We start from the raw sequence: 23,309 nt of genomic DNA, 5'->3' as shown, positions 1-23,309 counted from the left end.
AGTTTGTTGGTTTTTTTGTTTGTTTTTTTTTTTTTAATTTGCTGTCAGTATATAATACAGAAATTTGACTTTAATAGTCATTTTGTATGTAATAATTTTTAACCATTCTGCTGAATCACATATGAGTGTGTTAGTGTGTTGGTAAAAACATGCAATTAGTGCTTTATTATGTTGGATATATGAGAATCTCTCTTAGCCTGCTTAAGTTTAGAAGACTTAAGATATAAAGGATTTATTAAAGCATTTTTGAAAGGATTTTTGAAATGCTTATAGCAAACTTTTGTGTTGTCAGCCTTAAAACAGATCTAATGCACTGGATCACAAGACTTGATGAATTTTTATTAGAATTTCTATTTATTCTTTAGTTGGTAATAAAGGAAGTATTAAAGACCAGTAAGTAAGACTAATGAATGTTAATATCTTCAGCTGTAAGAATAATCAATCAGTATAATCAAATGCTTTTTTTTTTTAATTTTATTTTGCTGATACCTTTCTCTGGGAAAGGCCTGATAAATAACTGAGCTACAGTTAGTTTGCTTTTTTCAAGACTTTTGTAACTTTCCAGTAATACTTACTATTATGACTCAGAACATATAGTATCAAGAATTGTTCCTTCTAGAAACACGCAGAAGAAGAACACTTTGACAACTTTTCTCACTCAAATGTGATGTGTCAAGTGGCCAACAGTATCGACTCACCTTAAACTTCTCAAAATTAGAGATAAGTGATCCTTGATTTTGGGGCTGGTTCTCTGAACACAAATTAGTTTTATTTTATTTTTCTATTTACTGAGAGGTCTCCATTTTAGGGAAGACTTTGCTTATACAATAAGTCTTGTAATGGAACTGTTAACTACTGTAAAATAGTTTAGTTTAAATCATCTTCACAGCTGAACGGTGATCACTGTATCCAGAAAAAGAAGCACTTTTTTAAAAAAAACTTTCAACTATGATCTCTCGCTCTATTGAGGTTTCTTGGAGCAAGTTTTGTTTTTCAAATACAGCATTGATCACATGCCAAATAGCTATCTAAATCACAACAAACTTATAAAGTCACTGAAATACAAGAAGATAAAATGAGGCTGTAGTTCAATGAAGTGCAGTTGTACACAACTTAGTTACTGACAGATTCAAGATGACCAAGTTGTGCAGGGTAAGGCTCATTTCTTTGACTTTGATTCTCAGCTGGGAACTCTCTCTTTGAAGTAGGAACTGAAGCTGCTCAGCCCTTTTGTGAGAAATCATGGCATGTTCTCCAACAGCTCAATAGTTAGGTCACTGATTTGGGGAGTGGGACACTTTGTCAGGCTGGGCATAGGAGACATGAACCAGGTTCTCATTCTCTCAGGAGAAGCCCTGCCTACATGTTGTTCTGAAGACTGCTTCTCCTGTTTTATTTTGCATAAAACAATTAAATATTAATTCGGTCATAGATAGACAAAGAGAACTTTATCCTGCAGTGCGGTGTTCAGCACATTTGATTGGCAAGAGGCACAGATAGGTCCAAATCTCTGTTCCAGGGTCTATTTATTTATGGATATAGGTGGCACTGTTTCTGTGCAAGACACAAGGCTATCCCATTCCAGTAAGTCCAGTAGACCAATGGCTAAAACACTCACATAACATAAGGAAGAATTATTTTCTCCAAGTTGGGCAGAGTATCCACCATTCACCAGGGTGATATTTGATAAACCAAGATATTCACCATGTAAGATAAATCTGTGTCCTCATGCTTCATTGGGTTAAGTTGTAAGGTAGGTCCCTGAATACTGCAGCTGTGTTAAGACACTGCACATAATCCTGGGCAGAAATACTGGTGACAAAGAATTTTTTCCTCCGTGGCAGGTTAGGAGGCTTTTGGGATTTTGATAATCTGTCATGTCTAATGTTGAAGGCTAAAGTCTCTTTTTGGATCTACCTACCCCAAAGCTTTTATGGAGTAAAATTATTACAGTCCTTTGCTTTTTTCCCTGTGAGATATTGGCTAAATGTTAAATTCCCATGAGAACACCCATTTGCAGGACAATTATAGCTATCAGAGCAGTTCTGTACATTGTGGAGTTTAGAAATTCATATTTGGATTTGCCAGTTTGACATGTTTTCATAATGGCTCCTGGTTGGTACTTAGCTGGACCCAGTTTCCCACCTGTAGCTGACCCTTAACCAACCTGCAAGTAAAAACTGGTGGAAGGGAATGATGATAATTAAGTTAGTTTGAAAACCTGTTAGATTAAACAAGAAATCAGCTACAGTTACTCATTTTCTCTGTGGCATGTTTTACGATTGCCATACCTAGCATTAGGAAGACATTGCTGTGAAAAGCTTCCTAAACTGCACAATTTTACTGTTTTAAGCTTCTGCCAGCTGCAAAAAGAAATTCCCAAAGGCAGGAAATCAGCAGTAGGTTCCAAGAATTTTATGTTCCATAGAATCTGATTTTGTTTCTCAAAAACAAAACATTTGGTCCTTATTGGTCAGGAAGATAACCTTTCCCCTGTAAATCAGCACTTGGCTGCCTTGTTTGTTCTGCAAGTCAGATGGACTAAAACAATAAAACATGTAGAGTTGTGACCTCAGCCCATTCATCTTCACTGAGTGCTCCTCGCTTCAAAGCCTATTTTTTATTCTTGAAATGCACGTGCTTTTCTGAGGCCTGGTATATACTCAGAAGTTTTGCAGGCATAGCTATGATGGTAAGGGATTTGATTTCTTTTTCCTTCTGATTTTCACAGCTATACTTGCAAAGGCTCTTATGTAGATGTGATCATTTTACCAGTATAGCTTTCCCTGTCCAAGGAACTGACTTAATTTATATTAGTGAATAACTACTTTTCTTATAAGCATCATCTCCCTTGAAGTACAACTTTTGTGGTTATCAGCTACATTTGCAGCCCTTCCCAAGTACAGACCCAGTTTTAACCTTGAAGCGAACCACTTAGCTTAAGTCACAAACATTTTTTATCTGGCATTTTTAGCAGTGGTATATAATTTCTATTTCTTTTTTAGAAAATTTAGCAAGCTGCTCAAACAAGAAAGAGACTTTAGATGTTAAAGTAGTTGTTGGAGAGAGCAGCGCCATATGGACTCTTAAATAAATCTCTGGATTGAAGAATGGAAGGCAGTGTCACTCCAGCCTATGTTAGCACTGACAGCAGTAGCAAGGTAAAACCCAGGAATCTCTGAAGACTATTTTTGTCATGTCAGATGTCTGCTTATCAGACTGCTCAGTGCATAGGTAGGGTTCTGGAATGTTAGAATTATCATGATAGTAATAGATTATTAGGTCTTGCCAACAGAACATATAAAATTCTCCAGACTGATCCTTTACTTGGTGTTATACAGAGGATGGGAGGTACAACACCAAAAGTGTCAGCTGGTGTCAGAGCTTAATTTTGAGTGCTCACTTTACTGGGAAAAAATGCTGTTGTTTCTTCTGTCTATCTTCTTTTTCATTCCAAAGAACTGTATAGTACTGCACAATGCATCTTTTACACAAAGCAGACAAATCTTCTATTGCCATTTCCAACTGGGAAAACTACTCATGTGAGAGCTGCACCATGTTTTTTATCCCATTTCAATTAATGATGAATCTGGTTTTCCTACAAAGTTCGCATTTACACACTGCAAAGGATGTTCTACCTAACCTGGTTCAAGGTACTCCTTGAACCACAAATACTCAACAAGAAAGGGGTCTGTCACAGACAGACATGCTGATCTCCACATGTAAGACAGACTACAATTAAAGAGAAGGTTTGAGTGTGCTACAGAGCTTCAGATTTCAGTGGGATAGCCCTGTACCATCTCTCTTAAATCCTGGCCTTGATGAAGTCTGTGAGAAAACATGCTGCAAAGGTACCATCCTGTCTGGCAAAAATTCTTTGGATATTAGCTGGTGTAACTGATTGCACTAAATTTCCCAGAATTTAGAAACTTGTTTTTAATATGCACAGGAGTGTGTTTTTTATATGTGCATATATATGTGTATGTGTGTATACATCTTTCTAAAAATGGGTATCTTCAAAGTAGGTCAGAGTGACTTGATCATTATAAAGTCACTAAATACCACTACATCTAGAGTAGATCTCGATGATCACATGGTTCAGAGTAAAAGAAGGCAAATAGTTTTGACCAAGCAAGTAAAAAATAACAATGCAACAAGAACAAAAAGAACAGTATTATGCATATTCCTATTTTTAAAATATTACCACTAGATAAGAAACACTTAGGAAGCATTTACTGTTGCATAAAAAGTTTCTAATATAATTAAGCCAAGAATCAATTAAATTACAGACTCAGAAGAGTGAAATGTTGAATTAATTCTAATATATTTGAAAGAGCTGTTTTAAGGAGTTTAGCTATTCCTAATTTGAACCCTGAACTATTTTGCTCAAGACAGTATTCCCATTTCAGTGGGATAACTCATGTGAGCAAAGTTAGGTGTGCACTTAAATTCTTGCAGAGTTGGTGTTTAATGGTTAAACAGCTAATCTGCTGAAAATGTTAATGGGAAGAAATAAGATTATTAAGCCAAATAAGGACATTTCCTCAACCCCAGTGTTCTTTAAGGAAAAGTCTCAAAAATGCGTTTTTTCATTTGTTTCCTTTACTAAAACACGGATAGTTTTTCTTTTTCTGCAGCAAATTTTATTAAACAATGATTCTCTGTTTCAGCTTCATTTGCATGTGCTACTCCAGTACAGATACTTTGTGTTGGTGAAACAGGCCTGTAATGTAACCCCTACGTACCATTATATTTTTTAAAGGAATTAACATGAAAAAAAGAGCTTTTACAATAATAAATACAAACTCTGTTCCTCCCTCCCCTGCAAGATATCCTTCAGTTGCTGTGGACAAATTATCCGAATTCAACTGCACTTAGGGGCCCAGGGAAAAAGAAAGAGAAAGAAAGAAAACCATCCCCCATCTCCAGGAATGTGTGCACATTCAAGGAAGACAAACATGATTCTGTCTTTTGAAAAATGCAAGCATGCCAAGTACTTCTGCTGAGGGAAATAGTCATGTGTACAGTACCCACTTCACCTCTGCTTCACTTAAATTCATGTTCTAAATGGGGTTCCCTATACCATAGCCAACAAGAAAACGGTCCCCATTTCCCAACACCAATGTTTTAATATGCATAAACATATGATTAATATTCCATGTGCATAATACTGAAGTGACCTGCACATTACCATATGTCTCAAAATATATGGAAGCAGTATGCTTTATCACAGATCACTAGAGAAACAGATCATCAACATACAGATTTGTTATAATTGCAGTTAAAAGAAGAAGGTACACGTTTATTTCCTGAGAAAATAAGATCCAAAACTGTGTTTCATACTTTATCTTGCTTCACTTTACAATTATTATTGCCTCCCTCGATGAAATAATATGCTCAATCCTGCACATGCAGAACTTGTGGTTTTGTTAGGCATTATGGATGCTTAGAGTTATTGCCAGGGTCCTACATGGGTCGTTGTATGTACAGATTCCTGTACCACAGGAAGGACACTGACTTCACCTCTGCTCTCTGCAGCCACAGATACCACCTGCAAGGATCTCAGTGCAGGCTGGGTCTTATGGGAACAATGGAGGTTCCACCATTGCCCAAGTACCTGTCTTTATGATGATGTTTGAAGTTCTCTGATAATGCTCAGAAATAAAAGTCTAGAGGATAGAATTGCCATATCCAGGTTTTAAAACTGATAGTTTTCTTTATCATTATAGCAGCATTATGGGCACAACTTCTAAGCAACAGATGAAATAACTGCAGTGACATTTTAAGAAGATGCCCAGCTGAAAACTCTTAGTCCCTACTAGTAGTAGAAGTGTTTTAAGAAGTCAGAGAAATTGGCCATTTTCTAACCATTCTTCTGCTATTTAAATGTCACTTGATGATACTAGGTAACACTCTGGGGTCAGTCATGCCTGCACATAAGTCCTGTGAGGGTCTTCTAACTTTCTGAGTAAGCTGCCTGTGACACCAGATGGCCAAAAGAGAGTGAAATGCTCCAGCCCCTCCACCACACACCAGTTGGTGCAGACAAGCCAGGCTGTAACAGAAGGTGGGCTGTGTCAGCAGAAGGCCTGCAGGAACTAACTTCTATCACAGATCAAGGCAAAAGCAGGGATGCAACATTCTTAGTCCCTGCGCTGTGCCCAGAGTATCGCTGCTAACACACTACCCATTATCTGTTTTCCAGCTTCTATGGAAGCAGCGGCCTCTTTTTTTGACACCGTATCCTCATATGGCTTTCTAACAGCTCTGGTTCTGATTTGCTGAAGAAGCCCTTTAAATGTTACTAGAGAGCAGAAGAATATCTATAACATTTTTATATTGAATCATATTGTCATCCAAATGGGTTTACAATCCCAGACATACATTCCACGTTGTGTATTTGGGCTTTATTTTTTGTTTTTTTTGTGATGAGAAAACCTGGCTACATGGCACATTTTACTGACTGTTGTTTTTGCTGCTTTGTAGTTTTCTTTTCATCTGTCAAGAGGTTACATGATGTGATTTTTTGCCCTTGAATGTCATTTTGGTCTCACCTTTACTTCAGAGGAATATATGATTTTCTTTGTGCAAGAATCCAACACAAGCCCTTGATGAAACTCAGAAAAACATTTCTAGCTTTACCCAAACCCGAAATGTTGCCATGCATACCTAGTTCAGAAAAGAGCAAATCCTGGAACTCTACCTCAGATACACACCCATGCAAGTTGGTGGGAGTTCATCCATACCAAGTCTTAGAATTTGACCCAATCAAAGATCAGCCTTTATGGTTAAGGCAAAAAAACCCACCAACACCAGGTTATCTGTGGAACCAACCATGCTTAAACAGGTTTAACTATTGCTTATCTACACTGCAGAACTTAAGCACAATTTTTCACTGGTACACATGTCTTGACGGCAAATCTGTTGCATTCTGCATTCATGAACAAAGTTGTACTAGCAAAGCTACAGTGGCATAATAAAATCACTTTGTTTTGACTTTGTACTAGTTAAGAGGTCTGCACACTGGTTAAGAATACTTTCAATTTGGTATCATTTACATTGGAACAGGGTACTCTCAGTTAAACCAGAATGACTCAGTGGACACTATGAATGGACTCAGTAGACACAATAGCCATCTCCACCCTACAACTGGTACATCAGGGCACCTGGAATCACAGAGGTTTTAAGAGCTTTGTTTCAGCAGAAATGAGTGTTTGTGAGAAACACTAAAGAGTGAGAATCACCATAGAAACAGATAGATAGAAGGTACATAAGAATAGGACATAAGCCCTTGGGAGCCTGACCTTAGGAGAAACCTAGAAAGAAAGTTTTCTCACTGAGAGCTGGAGGAGAGACGCTTGAATTTCTACATAAAAATTCTTCCTGTGTACTGGAAAAGGAGACTTTATCTATTATTTATGAATAACAGGACTGCATGAAAAATATCTGGCTCTATCATCAGTTTCTGCTCCTCATGAAGCAGCTGAGGCTACCAAATTTAGCCTAATTCATGTTATCAAGGAGAATGGAGTCTTTTTTCCCCCTATTTAAATTTTCAACACAATTTCTTTGTAATCTCAGTTCAGGCACTTCCTGAAGTAATTGATTCACCATCTGTAAATTTGGGATATTGACTAGAGGGGAGTCAATAAGCAAGTATTGTGAAGTCAGAGGCTAGAAGAATGCTACATATTATAAGTACTTGCACAGTCTGCCTACCTATGGATTTCCAAATGTTAAGTTAAACACCACAGTTGTCAATAAGTGGCAGAGAGTTCTCCTGGCGATGAATCAAGATTATAATGGTAAGCCCCTTGACACTACAACAATACAACTGCTCCTTGCCATTACACAGTCTATATCTAAGAAGAGCTGCTTTTCAAATGTTGCAAAATAGAAACACTGGCTTTATCTCCAAGTATAAGAGGTCCCTAGGCAGAGCTCTTTCACTAAGATCATCTCATCCTTGAACTTCTAGATTTTTTTGCTTGTCTCCCATCTCTGGTAAGTGATGATGTTTATAGTTTTCTCTGTACATAATAGATTCCAACACGGTCTGGAGCTGGCTGGAAAAAAACAATTGGAATTTTCAGTCTAACCTAGTACGTTGATCCTGTGCAATGTCTCAAGTACCAGTGTAATATGCACATTTTGGTTTGGTCACCTGAGAAATGATCTAATATAAGAATACTTTGTAGAAATTCACATAGATGAAGACAAAGTAATGGACAGCTATATCTTGTTATGGTGAGAGGTTTATATTTGCCTGCCACAGTTTGGCTGAGCACAAAATTACAATGGGGAGTGCCTCATTATTACAAAACCATTGTTGCCATTGTTCAAATTTCTTCTATTACAGGAGAGTTTATTTTAAATGTTATACAGTTTAAACTTGGGCTCAAATTGGAACATAAACTGAAGATTTAAGTCTATCCACAATGGCTATTTTCAGTGCTGGTGAGGCACAAAAAGTCCGATGAGTACTAAGAGTTTATAAGGTGGTGTAATAACTGAGGGCCACAGGGCTATTAGCATTAATATTACTAGTAAATGTGTTGTTAATATGCAACTTTAAAGTATAGAGCTCAAAGTCTTTCATGCAACGCCTCAGGTTCATACTGAAACTGAATGTTTGACATGCACCTTTTGTGTAATGCTTAGGGATTTTGGAACAGTTTATGGTATTTGGTTTCACACTGAAGCAATATTCCTCCCCCCTTTTAAAAATAAAAAAGGATTTTTAAAATAAAGCATCTCTCTGCATTGTTCATTAAACCTGCTGGATGAGCTGTGACTCCATAAAGTTTAGGAACTAATTTATTATGTTGGTAGATCAGACACTGCATTTATTCACACAGTGCATCTTTAAAACCTAGCTTTCATTAGAGCGGTGGGGAAGCTCAGCCTTTCTCCCTTTACTGGAGAAGGTGAAGCTCAAGAAGATAATTAACCATGAAACAATGAGGAGGCTTGCTGGGTAAGCACTAGTGTGAAAACAGTTACTCCTCACAAAAGAGGGGAAATTAGCTGGCTGGATAAAAAAGGAAGTGTCAGACTGGAAGACTGAAAGGACTGCAAGCATAAGTAGATAGCTCTATGCATCATTAATGCAATTTTTTTTAACACTTAAACTTCACTGCTTTCTAAGTTTAAATGCATTTAAATGCTATGTGTTAGGGGAGATTAATATGCCATTTTAAAATAATTTCTCTTAAACTTTCCATTTTCATGTTTCACTGGTTTTAGTCACCCTTCCCACGTATGAAAAAAATCACTGCCTCTTAGTATTGTATTCTTGTTTACAAAGCTAATGTAAACAGAGCTTTCTAAAAAGATTCAGTTCTCTCATTGTATTTTACAAGCCCATTATTTTACATTAATACAGATATTTTTATGAACAGAAAGTTTGTTTTGATTTTACTGTTTCACTGAGTAAAGACTTATGATGTGTGTTTCCTTTCAAAACTTCCTTCTACTTGAACAGTGTTCCCTGAAGCAGCCACATTTTTGGCAGAAATTCAGTTATATGCTATGCCAAAAGAAATAGAATAAACAAACACTGCTTAATGCAGCTGGCTAGGTAATTTACATATTACTGCACACCAAACATGAAGACCTGAATATGGATTAGAGCTACAATGATGACACAAATGTCTTATATGTAAAGAGAAATGAAATTCAGATCATCACTGCTAATGATTTAGATTTTATTATTTAATGTATATTATAGTACCTCTGACACATAAATGTATGAACATATTTAAATATCAAGTAGATGTATGTATTATATTTTCCATATATTTTACAGAAAAAATGTGCTAGAATATCTTGAAAAACTGTTAAGTGGGTACATTTTTCAAAGTTTTCTTCTGGTGAAAGCAGACTACCTAAATGGACACATCCCAGTCTTTGGAAATAGCAAAAAGACCCCAAATACAATGAAAACCCTCCAGGTATTCCTTAAAACTTCTTTGCTATATGTAAAAAGATAGTATAGGTAGGCCTCCAAATCTGCAAGTTCATGTGCTTTCAAAAAGCATCTGTCATTTTAGGTGAGATCGACAGTCCATTCAGCTGAGTCCATCTACTGCTGTGGCCAGTAGTGAATGTTTATGGAAAAGTTAAAAATCCTCAAACACATAGAATGGCATAGGAGCTGCCATCCCAAATTTGAGAAGTCAGCCTGTGGGGATTTTCAGAGTTGGAATTTAAGAAGCATTAATTGATGTCTCCTCCATTAATTTGTCTAATTACTTACTGAACTCATTTGTATTTTGGCTATCCACAACATCCTGTAGGAACAAGTTCCATTTTTATTACGCACTGCATGAAAATAGTATTCCCTTTCGATTGTTTTAAATCTCCTGCCTGATAATTTCATTAGGTACCTTTTACTTTGTGCGTTAAAAAAAAAAAAATAAAAATTGTACCTTATTTATTTTCATGCACTTTAAAAATAGTTTTTTATTGTATTCCTGTCTGCTTACATTCCTGACGCAGCTCCGAGAACATACTGAACAATGAAACACTGATTATGCATCTACTTACTGAAGTTCCTGCAAATATATTTCCATAATGGCTGGAGGATTGGGGCCCTATCATCCAATATGGAAGACCCTTGTAAAATGGAAATAACTGCTGTACAACCTGTCAGAAAATAAGGTTTCTTCCTCTCTTTCTAAAAACTGTTTGAGAACTCTTGAAACAAAATATCAGAAAATTAGCCTCAATTACACTCACATACCATTCCGTGCAGAACTGGAGTCATTAGAAATGGAGTGCAACAAGTCATTAAAGTAATTAAAAAATCACAAGTTTGTGACTTTTGTATTTCCCTCAACTCTAATTTTTTAAACAATGCCGGCCTCAGTCATGATCTTACGATCAGTGGATAGTAGACATCTAAATAAAACACTGACTTCATCCTGTTAACCTGAACACAACGGCATTGCAATGAGAGTCACTATCTGATGAGCACTTTTAAATATCCGGCCCTATATTTAAGTCCCTATACAGGAAGTGAGTTGTTTCGAACTTGAAAATAAAAACCTAGCCATTTTTTTTCATTCTTTTTAATGAATTCTTTTTGCCAGTTAAATGATGTTTGACAGTTCTTTCAGCACCTGCATACATTGGAAATATCAGATTTTCAATTTCTGAATATTACATATTTTCCTACTAAAACTGATTATTCCTGAGAATTCACTTAAAAATTTTAGGCATCTTAAGTTCTAATGAACATTTCAGGAGTGGAAATATCTTTTTATCAAAGCTACGGAAATTGTTTTACCTACACTGTTTCAACAATTCTCTAATTTGTAGAATGGAAAAGAAGATTAATAGATTGACCAATGGTTGATAGAATATATGCCACCATGCTATAAATACCTAAACTTGCTACTGTGATGTCAACTTTTCCCATTATAAAGTTATAAAGCTTACATTTCTAGATTTTACAGGATTGAATTCTGGTGTCTCAATACCTGAATTTTTCTAATTACTCATTGAATATTTATTTTTTAAAAATCATAACAAGTTGATTTACTGATATTGTAGTTATCTATAAATGCAAAGAAATTAAAAATGTTAGATACACCACTGATGAGGGTCAAATGCTATTACTTATGAGAAATATGACAGTGTTTTCATGATCATATGTTGCATTACAGAGCCATGTGATAAACTGGCACTTTTGAAGGCCTCACTAGCATTTTAAATCTCTTGAGGGCTTGTAAACACCAACCATTTAAAAAAATCAGATCAGCAGAGAAGTATTACCAACTTTCTACCAGCTATGAAATTCCCTCACCTAACTCCAAAACAGCACCAAAACATTAGTACAGATGCAATATTTCATACCCAATTCAGGCACTGTGCTTTGAGTTAATTATAACTACAGGAGCCTAGTCCTGTAACACTGCGATCATGATATTTTCTGCCTTGAATACCTGAAGTTAGTTTTTCACTGTACTATGAGCTGTGGACAGTAGCTATACATGATTGAGCAACCATGTTTGGTTTAAAAATAATGCTGGGAAATATATTTTTTGTTTTGCTTTTATAGCCTTTGTGTTTAAAACTATGATCAGACATTATGAAGCATTCCCAGACTCATAAAGAAACCTGTCTTCTAAAAAGCAAGTAAATTTCAAATATTGCACAGAAATATCGTGTGCTTTGTCAAGAAAAAAAATGAAATCAAAGGGGGCTTGGAGTAATTAAGTATTGCAGCAGTTGATGTTCTCATTAAAATAACTCTTTGCTTGTAATGTAATTTCATTTATCTTCCTGTGCTCATGCCAACAACAAAAAAGTAACTTTCACCTCTCATGTTACAAAGTTTGCTGGGTACCCTGAAGAAGACAAAGAAACTAAATGTGTGCAGAATTAGCAAGGAGTTACAGAAGAGAACTATGCATCTCAAAGAAGTACATTGAGTCCAACTGAGGTGGATGGTGATTGAAATTTGTTACTGTAGGACTGTGGCTGAATGAGGTACAAGAAATATTCTTGTAGGTTTCATTATAATGCAAACTAAAAATTCATATGTAATCAATACCATCAACATTAGCAGAAAACGTTGTATGTCTGGAAATTTCAGTGTAGAGAAAAGGACTGAAAGAACAAGAATGCTGAACTACTCTTTCTGCTCTAGGTGGTTCACCTTATGGAGCAAAGATAAACTGCACTGGAAGAGGCTCTACAGGAAAGCCTATTCCTAGCATTGTTCACACCGAACCTGTGCTACACATGAAGAGTTTCTTTTCAACGCTCTCTTTTCATTAACAGAAAAGAACAAAGGTCACACAGGCAACAAGGCAGAATTGGTGAGTACATTTGCTCTCAACCTTAACAATTCAGCCTACACCCAAATCATCTTCTGAGACTCCAGAGAAAGTTAGGAGTATGTACCTTTACTTTTCTTCCTCACCAGGGGGAAAGCTCAGGCTTACTATGGACTAACAGAGACTGTGAAATAGTGAAATAGGGCTGCCTTAGTCTCTGCAGTCTGGATTAACTATCAGCCTCTTTTTGCCTAATGCAACCAACAACTAAAAGGTCCATAACACGATTAAAATCAGAGCAACAGCTAAAAGTCTGACTTGGTGGCAGTGACCTCAGATGACCACCTCTGAGAGTTTGCTCTCTCAGAGAACTGGAATTAGTTCTGGTTTGTCTGGGGTTATGAGTTTGAATATATGCCTTGGGCTTCCTATCATTCTACAAAGCCCTGGCAAAGCATGACAATGTCTGCCAGGGTGAGGGAAACAGTTGAATAGTTTAACAGATTGGTAACATTGCATGGAGTATTTCACTTCTGGATTGTTATACTGTTAGCTGTGACAGAAAGTTCTACAGTCTCTGAGGAAAGAGGAGAGTCCTCTGCAGAAAGACTTCAATGTATTCTTTCTTCTTTTATTCACTCTAAAAACTTACTGCTGCAGCTGACCACTCAGGAGATTTTCTCAAGAATATAACACAGCATTTATCTGAATTTTTATTTAATTTGACTAAACTCCACTGGGTCTGTATTTTTTTTACCAAGATCTGCTCAACAAGAAGAATTTTACTAGCTTCAGTTTCGCCAGATCATCCAGACTCTGCATATGGCTGTGATGGCTGCCGTCATAACTATGGCTAGTCCTCAAGAAAATTATGAGAAATACAGAATTTCTTGCAAGAATGCGGGTCATATCACCTATCTTCAGTTAAAGTCCAAGAAAAATCTAGACCTATGTTCACATTTATGTAATTTCATTTTAGGTCCTGCAGATAATTATTCCATGTCAGAAATCAGGCTTGCAATGCAACGTAGAAGCTCAAAAACATATGTACCTCAAGTCTGAGGATGGTGCATCACATGACAGACTCTACAATCAAATATCCATTCACTTAAAAAAATATATATTTTAAGAAAGCACCGAAATGAGCAATCTTCAGTGTTGAAATATGAATACAAGATGACTGACAGAAACAAATACAATCAAGATTGTACTGTCATATGCTATATAAAGAGGTCCAACATCAAAACAAAAAGTACTTATGATAGATAGTGAAAAAAAACAATTTGTAAAGGTGCAAACATAAGTCATTCAATAATTACTTTGTGAGGGCTAGATCATGTAATAGATGTTCAGCACTTTACAACATGTAGTATGCTCTCCTCAGCCAATTAAGTTAATCATCACTCAGTACTTTGCTGTAACAGGCACTTCTGATGAACTTCTAAATTGTATGTAAGATTTTTAGCTAAATCCCACTTTACAAAATAATGGCTTGTGATAAAATAAGAATCTTTTAGAAACCAAGTTTTTGTTTACTGGAGCTATCTAACAAACAACTGAACAATAACAAATTCATTTTTTACCTCTGAAGAAAGGGGGGTTTTGTGGGTTTTTTTAAGCTTAGAACAAGTGTCATTCCATGGCTTGGAAAAATATTGCACCAGTGAATTAAGTATAGAGAAGTGAAAGGGAGACACCATGCCTAGCATTATTAAATACTGGCTGGTTTTTTTTCCAGAAGGCATTACAGAAACAGATGAATAGAGAAAAAAGATAAAGACACCAGATCAGAAGCAATATAATATTTTTAATCAATTTTTTTTCAAAGTGCATTATAGAGAATGAAACCAAAAGGAAGTTGGAAAAAAATCCTAAACAGAGCTTTAAGCAGGCTCTTTACCTCCTAAGAAACAAACTTGTCGAAAAGAGAGAGGTGCCCTTTTTTTTTTTTTTTTCTTTTTAAGTGAGCTGTCTCACCATTGCAGATTTTCCCAAGTCCTTACAACTCTAATTAAAATGTGGTAATTGGTTATGTTACCTCAATTACCATGATGCATGGACATTGATGCAAAGCGACACCAATTGAATCCCTTGGGTGTTATACCCCAAGGCCATCCCATTTATTGTGGCCTTATTATTTTCAATTATGTGGCTGGATATACAGCATACTTTCAAGCCAATATAGATGGGGGTTTTGCTGGACATACAGTGTAGTGTACACATGGGATGACTCAGGAGAACAAGAGAAATAATAAAAAAAAGATAATGTCATGAATCATAGTAGTGAACTTAGTGATCAGACAAATGAATATTTCAGACATTTTCAGGACAATGTGAGAATTACAGCACCTTAACCCAAATCTCCTTAGCTCAAAATCTCCATTTAAAAAGCATGATTAATACTGTCCCTTCAATAATTAGCCCTCTCTGTTGAATAAGAGATTGTCTACTCTATAAAACAGATATGTTTCTCATTCAATGAATGAGCAGTCTGGAGAAAAAGCAGTTTCTCCAGTCACCAAAAAGGTAGGAATATTGAACTGCAACTTAAGAAATAAAATCCATTAGAAACCACAGTTTTGTCTCTCTCTCAGCCACAGCAGTGTAACAGTTTTATGTAATCCAGTATTGGTAAAACAGTCCAGAAAAGCGAATTTCCATGGTCAGCTCATTGTAGCTTTCTATACAGGGACCGGGACAGGACATCCCCAAACTGTGAACATCTGTAGTGGCTGGAATAATCCCCTGAGGCTAAACACATAACTTACATTGGGTATATCACTGGCTGAGCAAAAGATGAAAAAAAAATGCATAAAACAACTTACATATTCCCACTTTGACTTAACTGTGGTAAACTTGTGGGCATGACCATGACTGAGTCTGTCCCAGATCCTTTTTTAACTGTTCAGTCTTTCAAGTAGACTAGAACCTCTAAAGGAAAGTGCATAGTGAGTTAAAGCTTCTCCAGCTGTTGAGCAGGAATTTTAGATGGCAATTTTGGGTATAGTTGACTAAAGACTGTTGCTATTGCTGTTGCAATTGCCAGACAGACTCCTTTTTCTTTTAAGATGATTGCTAGCAGGGTCTTGTTAGGCAAACTATAAGGCATCTGTGTAATTCTGAAGCTAAAATTTAGGTGACATATAACATTATATCAGCAAACTATGGAATGATAAATCTGGGGGAAAAGAATTTACCACAAAAAAACAGATGGGGGAAATAAAAACCTCTTTTGCTAAAACAGATTAGGACTGCTTTCAGTAACAGACGAGTGTCCTACTGTTTTTTAAAAGTAATCTTCGTTTTTTTCACTGTATGAATACTTAATTCTTTATAGCTAGATTAACCTACTGAATCTAACCACATTTCATCCTTCTGGAGTGATTTTTGTTGACAATTTCACATTCTAGACATAACTTTTGGCTTATGAGAAGGACATCTTTTACCAGACTTTAGGTGCTTGTAGTACATGTTAATATCTTCTTGTTATTGGCTAACTTATGGTGCCTGCTATTGCAAATGTTGAGCAAAATTAAATATTGCTGAAAACCCTCAATGAAGACAAACCATTCAAAAGAAACCTAAAAGCCTTTTGTGTTCAATTCCAGCATACCTTTGTAATGCTATAAGTGGCCCAGATAAGTGACTGAATGTAAAAAGGGGCAGAAACAGGACAAAGGAAGATCCCAGTACACAAATTAAAGACAGTAGAAGATGCAAGGGACTCTTGTACTTATATGAGGCAATATAATAATTTGGGCTATCTTATTTACTGCTACCAAGTCAGATGCCATGAATGAGTCAGATGCCATCAGGGTATAAAAACATCTCATTTGTTTTCATAAATTACTGTATTTTGTGGGCAACCACAAATAAAGACTTGTTACCAAGGGATACTGTTCGTGTGCCAAGACTGGCACACCATCCAATAGAGAGAGATAGGGAAGCAGAAGAAACAGTTCTGGTACCTACCCAAGAAATGACTACACAGGAACTGAGTGAAAAGGAAGGTTAGAACATGCCAACTCAGGCCAGGGAAGAAAAAGAAACCTGAATTCTGCAGTGGATGGGGCATCTTTAAATGTTGAGAATACAGATAGTTTTATCAACATGAGAAACTTGTAGATAGTGACATGCTTCAAAGAATCATATTATTATAAACACGCCTAGGATGAGAAGTTCCAAAAGAAAACAGTGAAAATTAGATGAGCATCATGATAGGTCTAAACGGCTGCCATTTCTCAGCAGAAAGAATGATACACCTCCTGCCCAGTGAAAGTCAACTCAGCCCAGCAAATAACTCCAGACTACCTCAGGCAAAGTGGGAACAAAGCAGCATGTATCTTGTGAAGTTTCAAGTGTCCGGATATCAAGCAAGGTGCTGTACTCATACCCTCACCATGCCTCAACTCCTGATTGATTGCAATCCCAAACAGAAACACAATACTTCAGTCCTGCTGCAAAAGCAGTGCCATGCTCTAACTAGTTCATAACAATTTATTTATAGTAACTGCAGGTACAAATAGCAAATTGCTTCCAACGGCAGCTGCCCACATGCAAAAGGAGATAATATGCTTTCACTACAGTAACTTGCACCTCTGGCCAGAACTCTCTAGCTATCTCACAAATGTAACTTGTTTCCATTCCAGGTTCAATAGAAGGTATATATATTTACTAAACAAAATGCTAAGTTTTGTAGATGAAAAAGGCAGCTCATCTTTGTGGTACTTTACCTTTTAGAGAAACACAGTAGAAACCCAGTCCAATCTCTCTTGGGCCGTTATAGACCCTACAGATACTCAACCTATAGCAACTAAAATTCAGGATTCTGAGAACTATTTTTTGGTTTGGCTGTTGCCTAATACTGCACACATTTGTTTTTGGAGCTCCAAAATGCAACTGTTTTTTCTACTGCTAGTCAGTTCATTAAACATTTTATGTAGCTCTAACCAACAGTTTACTAGAGCTCCTGATGTAATACGACTAAATGTAATACGACTGATGTAATATGACTAAAAATATTCTGAAGATGGATCTATTACAAAAATATAACCAGTGTTTCTCAAGAGAATTAAAAAGTTTTATTATATTTTTCATTGTTTATCAATCTTTTCTATTCCTGTCTCACATTAATCTTCTAACCCATTCACTTGCCCATCTTATTTCACTGCTGACTTCTCTTACTTCTGTTCTCATTTCTTTCTCTCCCAGATTCATTACCATCAAAACTCAAGAATGATGTCTCTCTGCCACTGTTGAGATGTCATTTGTTTTATTTCTTGACTTCTCTCTCATGTAAATGTGAATGTATTTTTTAAAACTCTTACCTCCATTTTCTATTCAACTTCATTCTGGATCCTCACTAATACTGTTTCTTCCTTTAATTCCACTGCAATTTCTCTAAAGTTTTCTTATGATCTTTATTTTGTCAGCTTCTGTTTTACTTTTGATTCCTCTTGATCAGATTCTCAACAAATTACTGCCTTGGATTTTTCTACTCTCTAGATTATTTTTCTACCTCCTCTGTGGTTTTTTCCTATTGTTCTTCCTTCCTCTTCTGCTTTTCACTAGACTTGAACAAGCCTTTTTCTTTACCTGCTTCCCTTTTCTCCTTTTTAGATGATAATATACATTCAAATACCTGCAGTTCCCATCTCTGGACAGAGGGTTCAAGTAAACTCCTTTGCATCTAACCCTGATCTTCTGCCTGTCTTTTAAATATCTCCTTCTTAGTGTCCATTAACATAAACTAAGCACAGACAAAATGGAATTCTTGCTCTCTCCTCCACAGATCTCATCTTTTCTTCATGTTCTGTCAGTATGACTATTCTCCCTCTGGTAATCTGCATCAGCTGTGACACCTACAGCTCTCACTAGGTCTATTAGAGGAATCTTAACATCATTAAGGTTTGACCTTTTTCTGCTGGTCATATAGTGAGAGCTCTTAGTTGATCTCCTTGGTTGTTTCCAATAGCATTGCTCTTCAGTTGATACTTCCCTCTCTGCACATAGATGTATAAGGAAAGGCTGAAAAATAGTATTTTCTTTTCTCTATACCCTTGTACAATCACAGGTGGTTTCATCATTTTTATATTTCTTTCAAACAGATTAACTTTTTGAGGGCTTAACTGACTCTCCTCAATTATCTACACTTCTCACATTGTCAGTTGACTACTCATGCTTATAAAAACAACGTTGACCCTCCATCTGCTTTCCAATGATGTCTTTCTTCCATGTTGCCTCATACAGAGACATGCCCCTTTTGACTTGTCCTGAAAGTCTGTTCAAACATGTTCCTTCCTCAAGTCCCATTTCTATTTCAGTACCTAAAGCAAAGCAGTCAATAAACCAAACAGACAGAGGAGCACTCCTACTTTATAACATTTGATAAAGGCAGGCAGGCAACAGATTATTATTACCTTCAACGGTTCACTCGTCCACAGCATCCTCCTCACTAACTCACCATTTCTTGGCCCATTTAGAATAATAGTATTTTCACTCAGGAACTGCTAGTGTTTCTGAACAATGTCTTGTATATCTTCATACTACACTATCATAACTGAACAAGAGAATTACAGCTTCTGTTATTTTTGTAAAGGAACTTTAACGAAAAGAAGTCAAAAGTACTATTTCACTGTTAGTCAGATAATTGTTAGGAAGCATGTAAGTGTCAAGCATTTTTTCCTTTTATTTGTTTGATACAAATCTAAAAAATTCTGTAAGCTAAATATATGTCACTTGTTCCCAAATCTCATCAAGGCTCTTCAGTACATGCACTACACAGGGTTATCATTGCTGTCAATGTAGCTGCAGTATACAGACTTCAGCATTATGATAGTAGCACAAAACATGCTGAGCCAATTCATCCATTACAGTCAATGGTGTTACAGTAGGAATTATTTTGTTCCCCTTGTAGTTTATTGTTTAAATGTAGATACTGCCTTGTAATATAGTTTTACGCTGTAGAAAACCAGTCTAATTTATGCCACTTAATAGATAGTTTAAGCAGAGTGATATTTTGCCTCTTAGGAATCCTTTCCCTGAGATAAAAGCAAATTAATGCATTTTACTTATATTCATATAACACAGAATTTTATATCAATCACATACCCATCACATTCTATGTGAAATACACATCTACTGCTGGGATGTTAATTGAAACTAGTCTTACTTACACAGAAAATACCTCTTCTGAAATATATTTACAATCAGTGAAATATATCTCTGGGCTCAGTTCTGTTAGGTACTGAGCAACCTGGCAACGAGAGAAGACTGTTTTCATTACTTGACAGGATCAGGTGTGATGAGATTAAATTTCCAGCAAACAGAACATGTATATTGTGAGTTTATCTTATAATTCAGTTTTGTCTATAGAATACAATGCTTTGTGGAAAACTAAAGCTTCACTTGTTGGCAGTAAAGACTAGGAATGGCATCTTCAGTCAGAAGAAAACACTCTGAGATGAATGTGTTTGTCTTGCATTGAAAAAATGTCTCTTGTGAAGAATGAAACCACATGAGATCTTTTTAAAGGAAGTATCACTCACCGAGTCTTTTTCCAATCTCTTCTGTAGCCTTGTTTGCCACTGGACAGCTTGCATGACAATGGCTTCCCACCTCCTCTCAAGGTTTACAATTATCAACTGCATGGACTGGTGATCTGCATTTAGGTTGCAGGTCTCCTGGTCATCCAGGAGGTGCTGGCATAATCGCAGCACAGAGGCTACCCCACGACGTCTCTGTCTGATCTCACAGCATAGAGACTGCAGGATAGACAAACAACAGATGTCAGAGTGGAATACATTGCAAATGAAAACATTGACTATTATCTGATATTTAACGGTGCCCAATCTCTATCTTACAACAGTTTTTTTAGCTCTTCCATTAATTCCCATACTTTGTGTCAAAGCTTAGTGTTTTATTTTCAGATAAACACAGTCTTAATCTTAACACAGAAGGAGTAAATCTACTTCCAGTCTTCTTCAAACAAATGCCATGCATAGCTAACTGTCTCAATAATGCTGAAAGTTTTATGATGTAGACTGGTTTATTCTTCCTTTTTTTTATTCAGCTGGGACACATCTGAAATGAGTTACCCTGACAGTAATCAGTTTCAGAAATTCTTCATGAAAAAATGGGGGGAAGAAATTGTAGTCATGCAATGAGAATATATATATTTTTAGAAAAAACAATAGAAATTATGGGTCATATGTACCCTGTCAGAGAAGAAACCTTAAGGAAGGAGAAAATTCAGTATAAAATTCTTTACAGATGTTTTTTGTTATCATAAAATACTTCCCGGGTAGTTCCATATTCAAGTAAATGTAAGAGTACTGTGATAACTGTATCCTTCTTAAAGTCGAGTAATTCATTGCATTTATTTCATCATACTGATCCCAGTGCTACCAAAAATGCAGTCTGACCTGAACTGCATGATGGGAGGCAATCACTAAACCCTAATATTGCTGAATATTAATGGGAGACAGGATATGTTCGTTCTGTGCCAGAAACCCAAGTAAATATACTGAGAATCTCATTCAACAGCAGTGTAAATAATGCATCCTACATGCCAAAACTAAAGACATATCTACCACCCAGAAGCAGTTAATGGCATGGGGTGCTTTCGGGCATGGTCTTATCCACAATCATACTCTACCGTCATCCAACATCAAATCAGGATTTCATTAACTCATAATCTGTTTTAATAATAATATCTATGAAGTTGGGGTACAGAAGACACAAATGCATCTGAGGATGACTGCTTCAACACAGCTTCTGAGACCCTATACTTTTATAGCACTGCATGGTTCAAGTATTCAACAATTATCATAGGCCTGTGCTACTCCTGAATTTAACAGGACTGTACTCCACACGTGGGAGCTTTCCAGATAATTTAAATTGTAACTTGCCAACATCTGTTTCCCTCTGTGGGTTGCTACAGATGAAAGTGCATGACCCCATGAGAAAATCTGAACTATCGTCTTTTTTGAAGACAGAGTATCTGCCTTAAAGATTCCAGTTAATCATAATAAGCAAACAAAAAAAGCCACTGCATCTCTCAAAGCTGTTCACAAGCGTTAACTGATAAAAATCAGGACCTGTCCTCCTGAATTTTATTAGTAAACCAATAATATTTTATAGAAAGTGAATTCAAGTTCCAGATTTTCACATCACTTTTTCTTTAAAAACTGGAATTTATACCTAGCAATGTTGTACCTCAAAGGAGTATTTTGCTGCTGGAAGTATGTGCTTGATCAATAATACTAAGCTGAAAGTCTGAAGCAAAACATTGGTATAGACATCTAAAAATATATATCTTTTCTTTGCCTATGTAATAGTGTGCAAGAGATTTTTTTTTTTATTCAAAGCCTTCAAGAGAAATTATCATTAAACTCACAAACATGGCTGAATTACTAATCTACTTTCATTGGCACAGTTGGGCCATTCTAACAGTTAACAGATTGCTTATTAATCAACAAGGGTAAACAAGACAATGCAATCTCATTTAAAGTGGAAGTTTTAATGCCTAAAAGTATTTGTGTTCAAAATGTTAATCCTGATAAGGCTTCATTAGAAGACATCTTAAAATGATTAAGTACATTTCATTGTAAAGTACACTGAGTAGTATATTAGCAGGTGGACATTTCATACAGATGTTCCACTTATCGATATAATGCATTCTATAGCTATTTAAATCATCCTAACTCTGTAATAGCTAGAATTCTATTACTTCTATAATGAGAGAACCCTGTACCTTTAATATTTCTGAATTTTAAATAAGGTGAATGACAAATTCCCAAACCACTATTTATGGCAAAATATGACCAGGAATTTTATTATTCAATTTATACCAGAGCTGCATTTTCACTTACATTTCCTGAACTCACCCTTATTTCTTTTCCTAGAGTTCATTACTAGTTTCCTTCATAGTTCTTCATGTAACCACCACATCTGGCACATTTTCTTTATGGTGCTGTTCATTATCCTAATGTCACATCAGAAAAAAACCAAACCAAACCATACCAAAAAATCTATCTAAAGATAAAGTCAGGGTTCTTATTTTACATTTTATAACAGCTAAGCAATTCAGTTTTATGGAAGTGATGGTAAGTGATATACTGATGGCAGTCAAATCTATGTACATCTGTATTAATGGAAGTCAATACAACTCAGAATCTGGCCCCATAACATTACTTACCTTGATCTATCTGATTATGTCATCTCTTATAAATATTGTTCTTTTTTGATACAATACCATATAATATAATGAGGTAAGGAGTATTTCACTCATAAGCCATTGTATGGGAGTTTAAGTGAGGCCTTTACATTGTGATACCTGAAGCAGAGCTACAGCATCCAAGTCATTTCTAATTTACATCAGTTTTACACCAGCATAATAACAGTAGCTTTACTGAAGCTATTTCTGATTTACATGGCTGTGACAGTACAATTAGGCCTATGGCACTTTTGTTTCAATTTTATTACATGATATTATGGTTAATATTAAACAGAAGAAGAATGAAG

General features: G+C 36.1%; 1 protein-coding gene across 2 annotated transcripts in view; it reads right to left on the bottom strand.

Moving 5' to 3' along the window:
* The window catches only part of AKAP6 (A-kinase anchoring protein 6), a 293,798-nt gene that overhangs the window by 9,752 nt on the left and 260,737 nt on the right, over nt 1-23,309 (bottom strand). For both annotated transcript variants that reach the window (XM_074824596.1, XM_074824595.1), the window contains one exon: nt 20,333-20,548. In XM_074824596.1, coding sequence (XP_074680697.1) covers nt 20,333-20,548 — 216 coding nt within the window. The remainder of the gene's footprint in view (nt 1-20,332; nt 20,549-23,309) is intronic.

The sequence above is a fragment of the Strix aluco genome, chromosome 4 (genome assembly GCF_031877795.1).
Source record: "Strix aluco isolate bStrAlu1 chromosome 4, bStrAlu1.hap1, whole genome shotgun sequence".
In the NCBI taxonomy this organism is placed as follows: Eukaryota; Metazoa; Chordata; class Aves; order Strigiformes; family Strigidae; genus Strix; species Strix aluco.
Note: the sequence above shows the minus strand (reverse complement) of the source record. Positions and strands in the feature narration are given on the sequence as shown.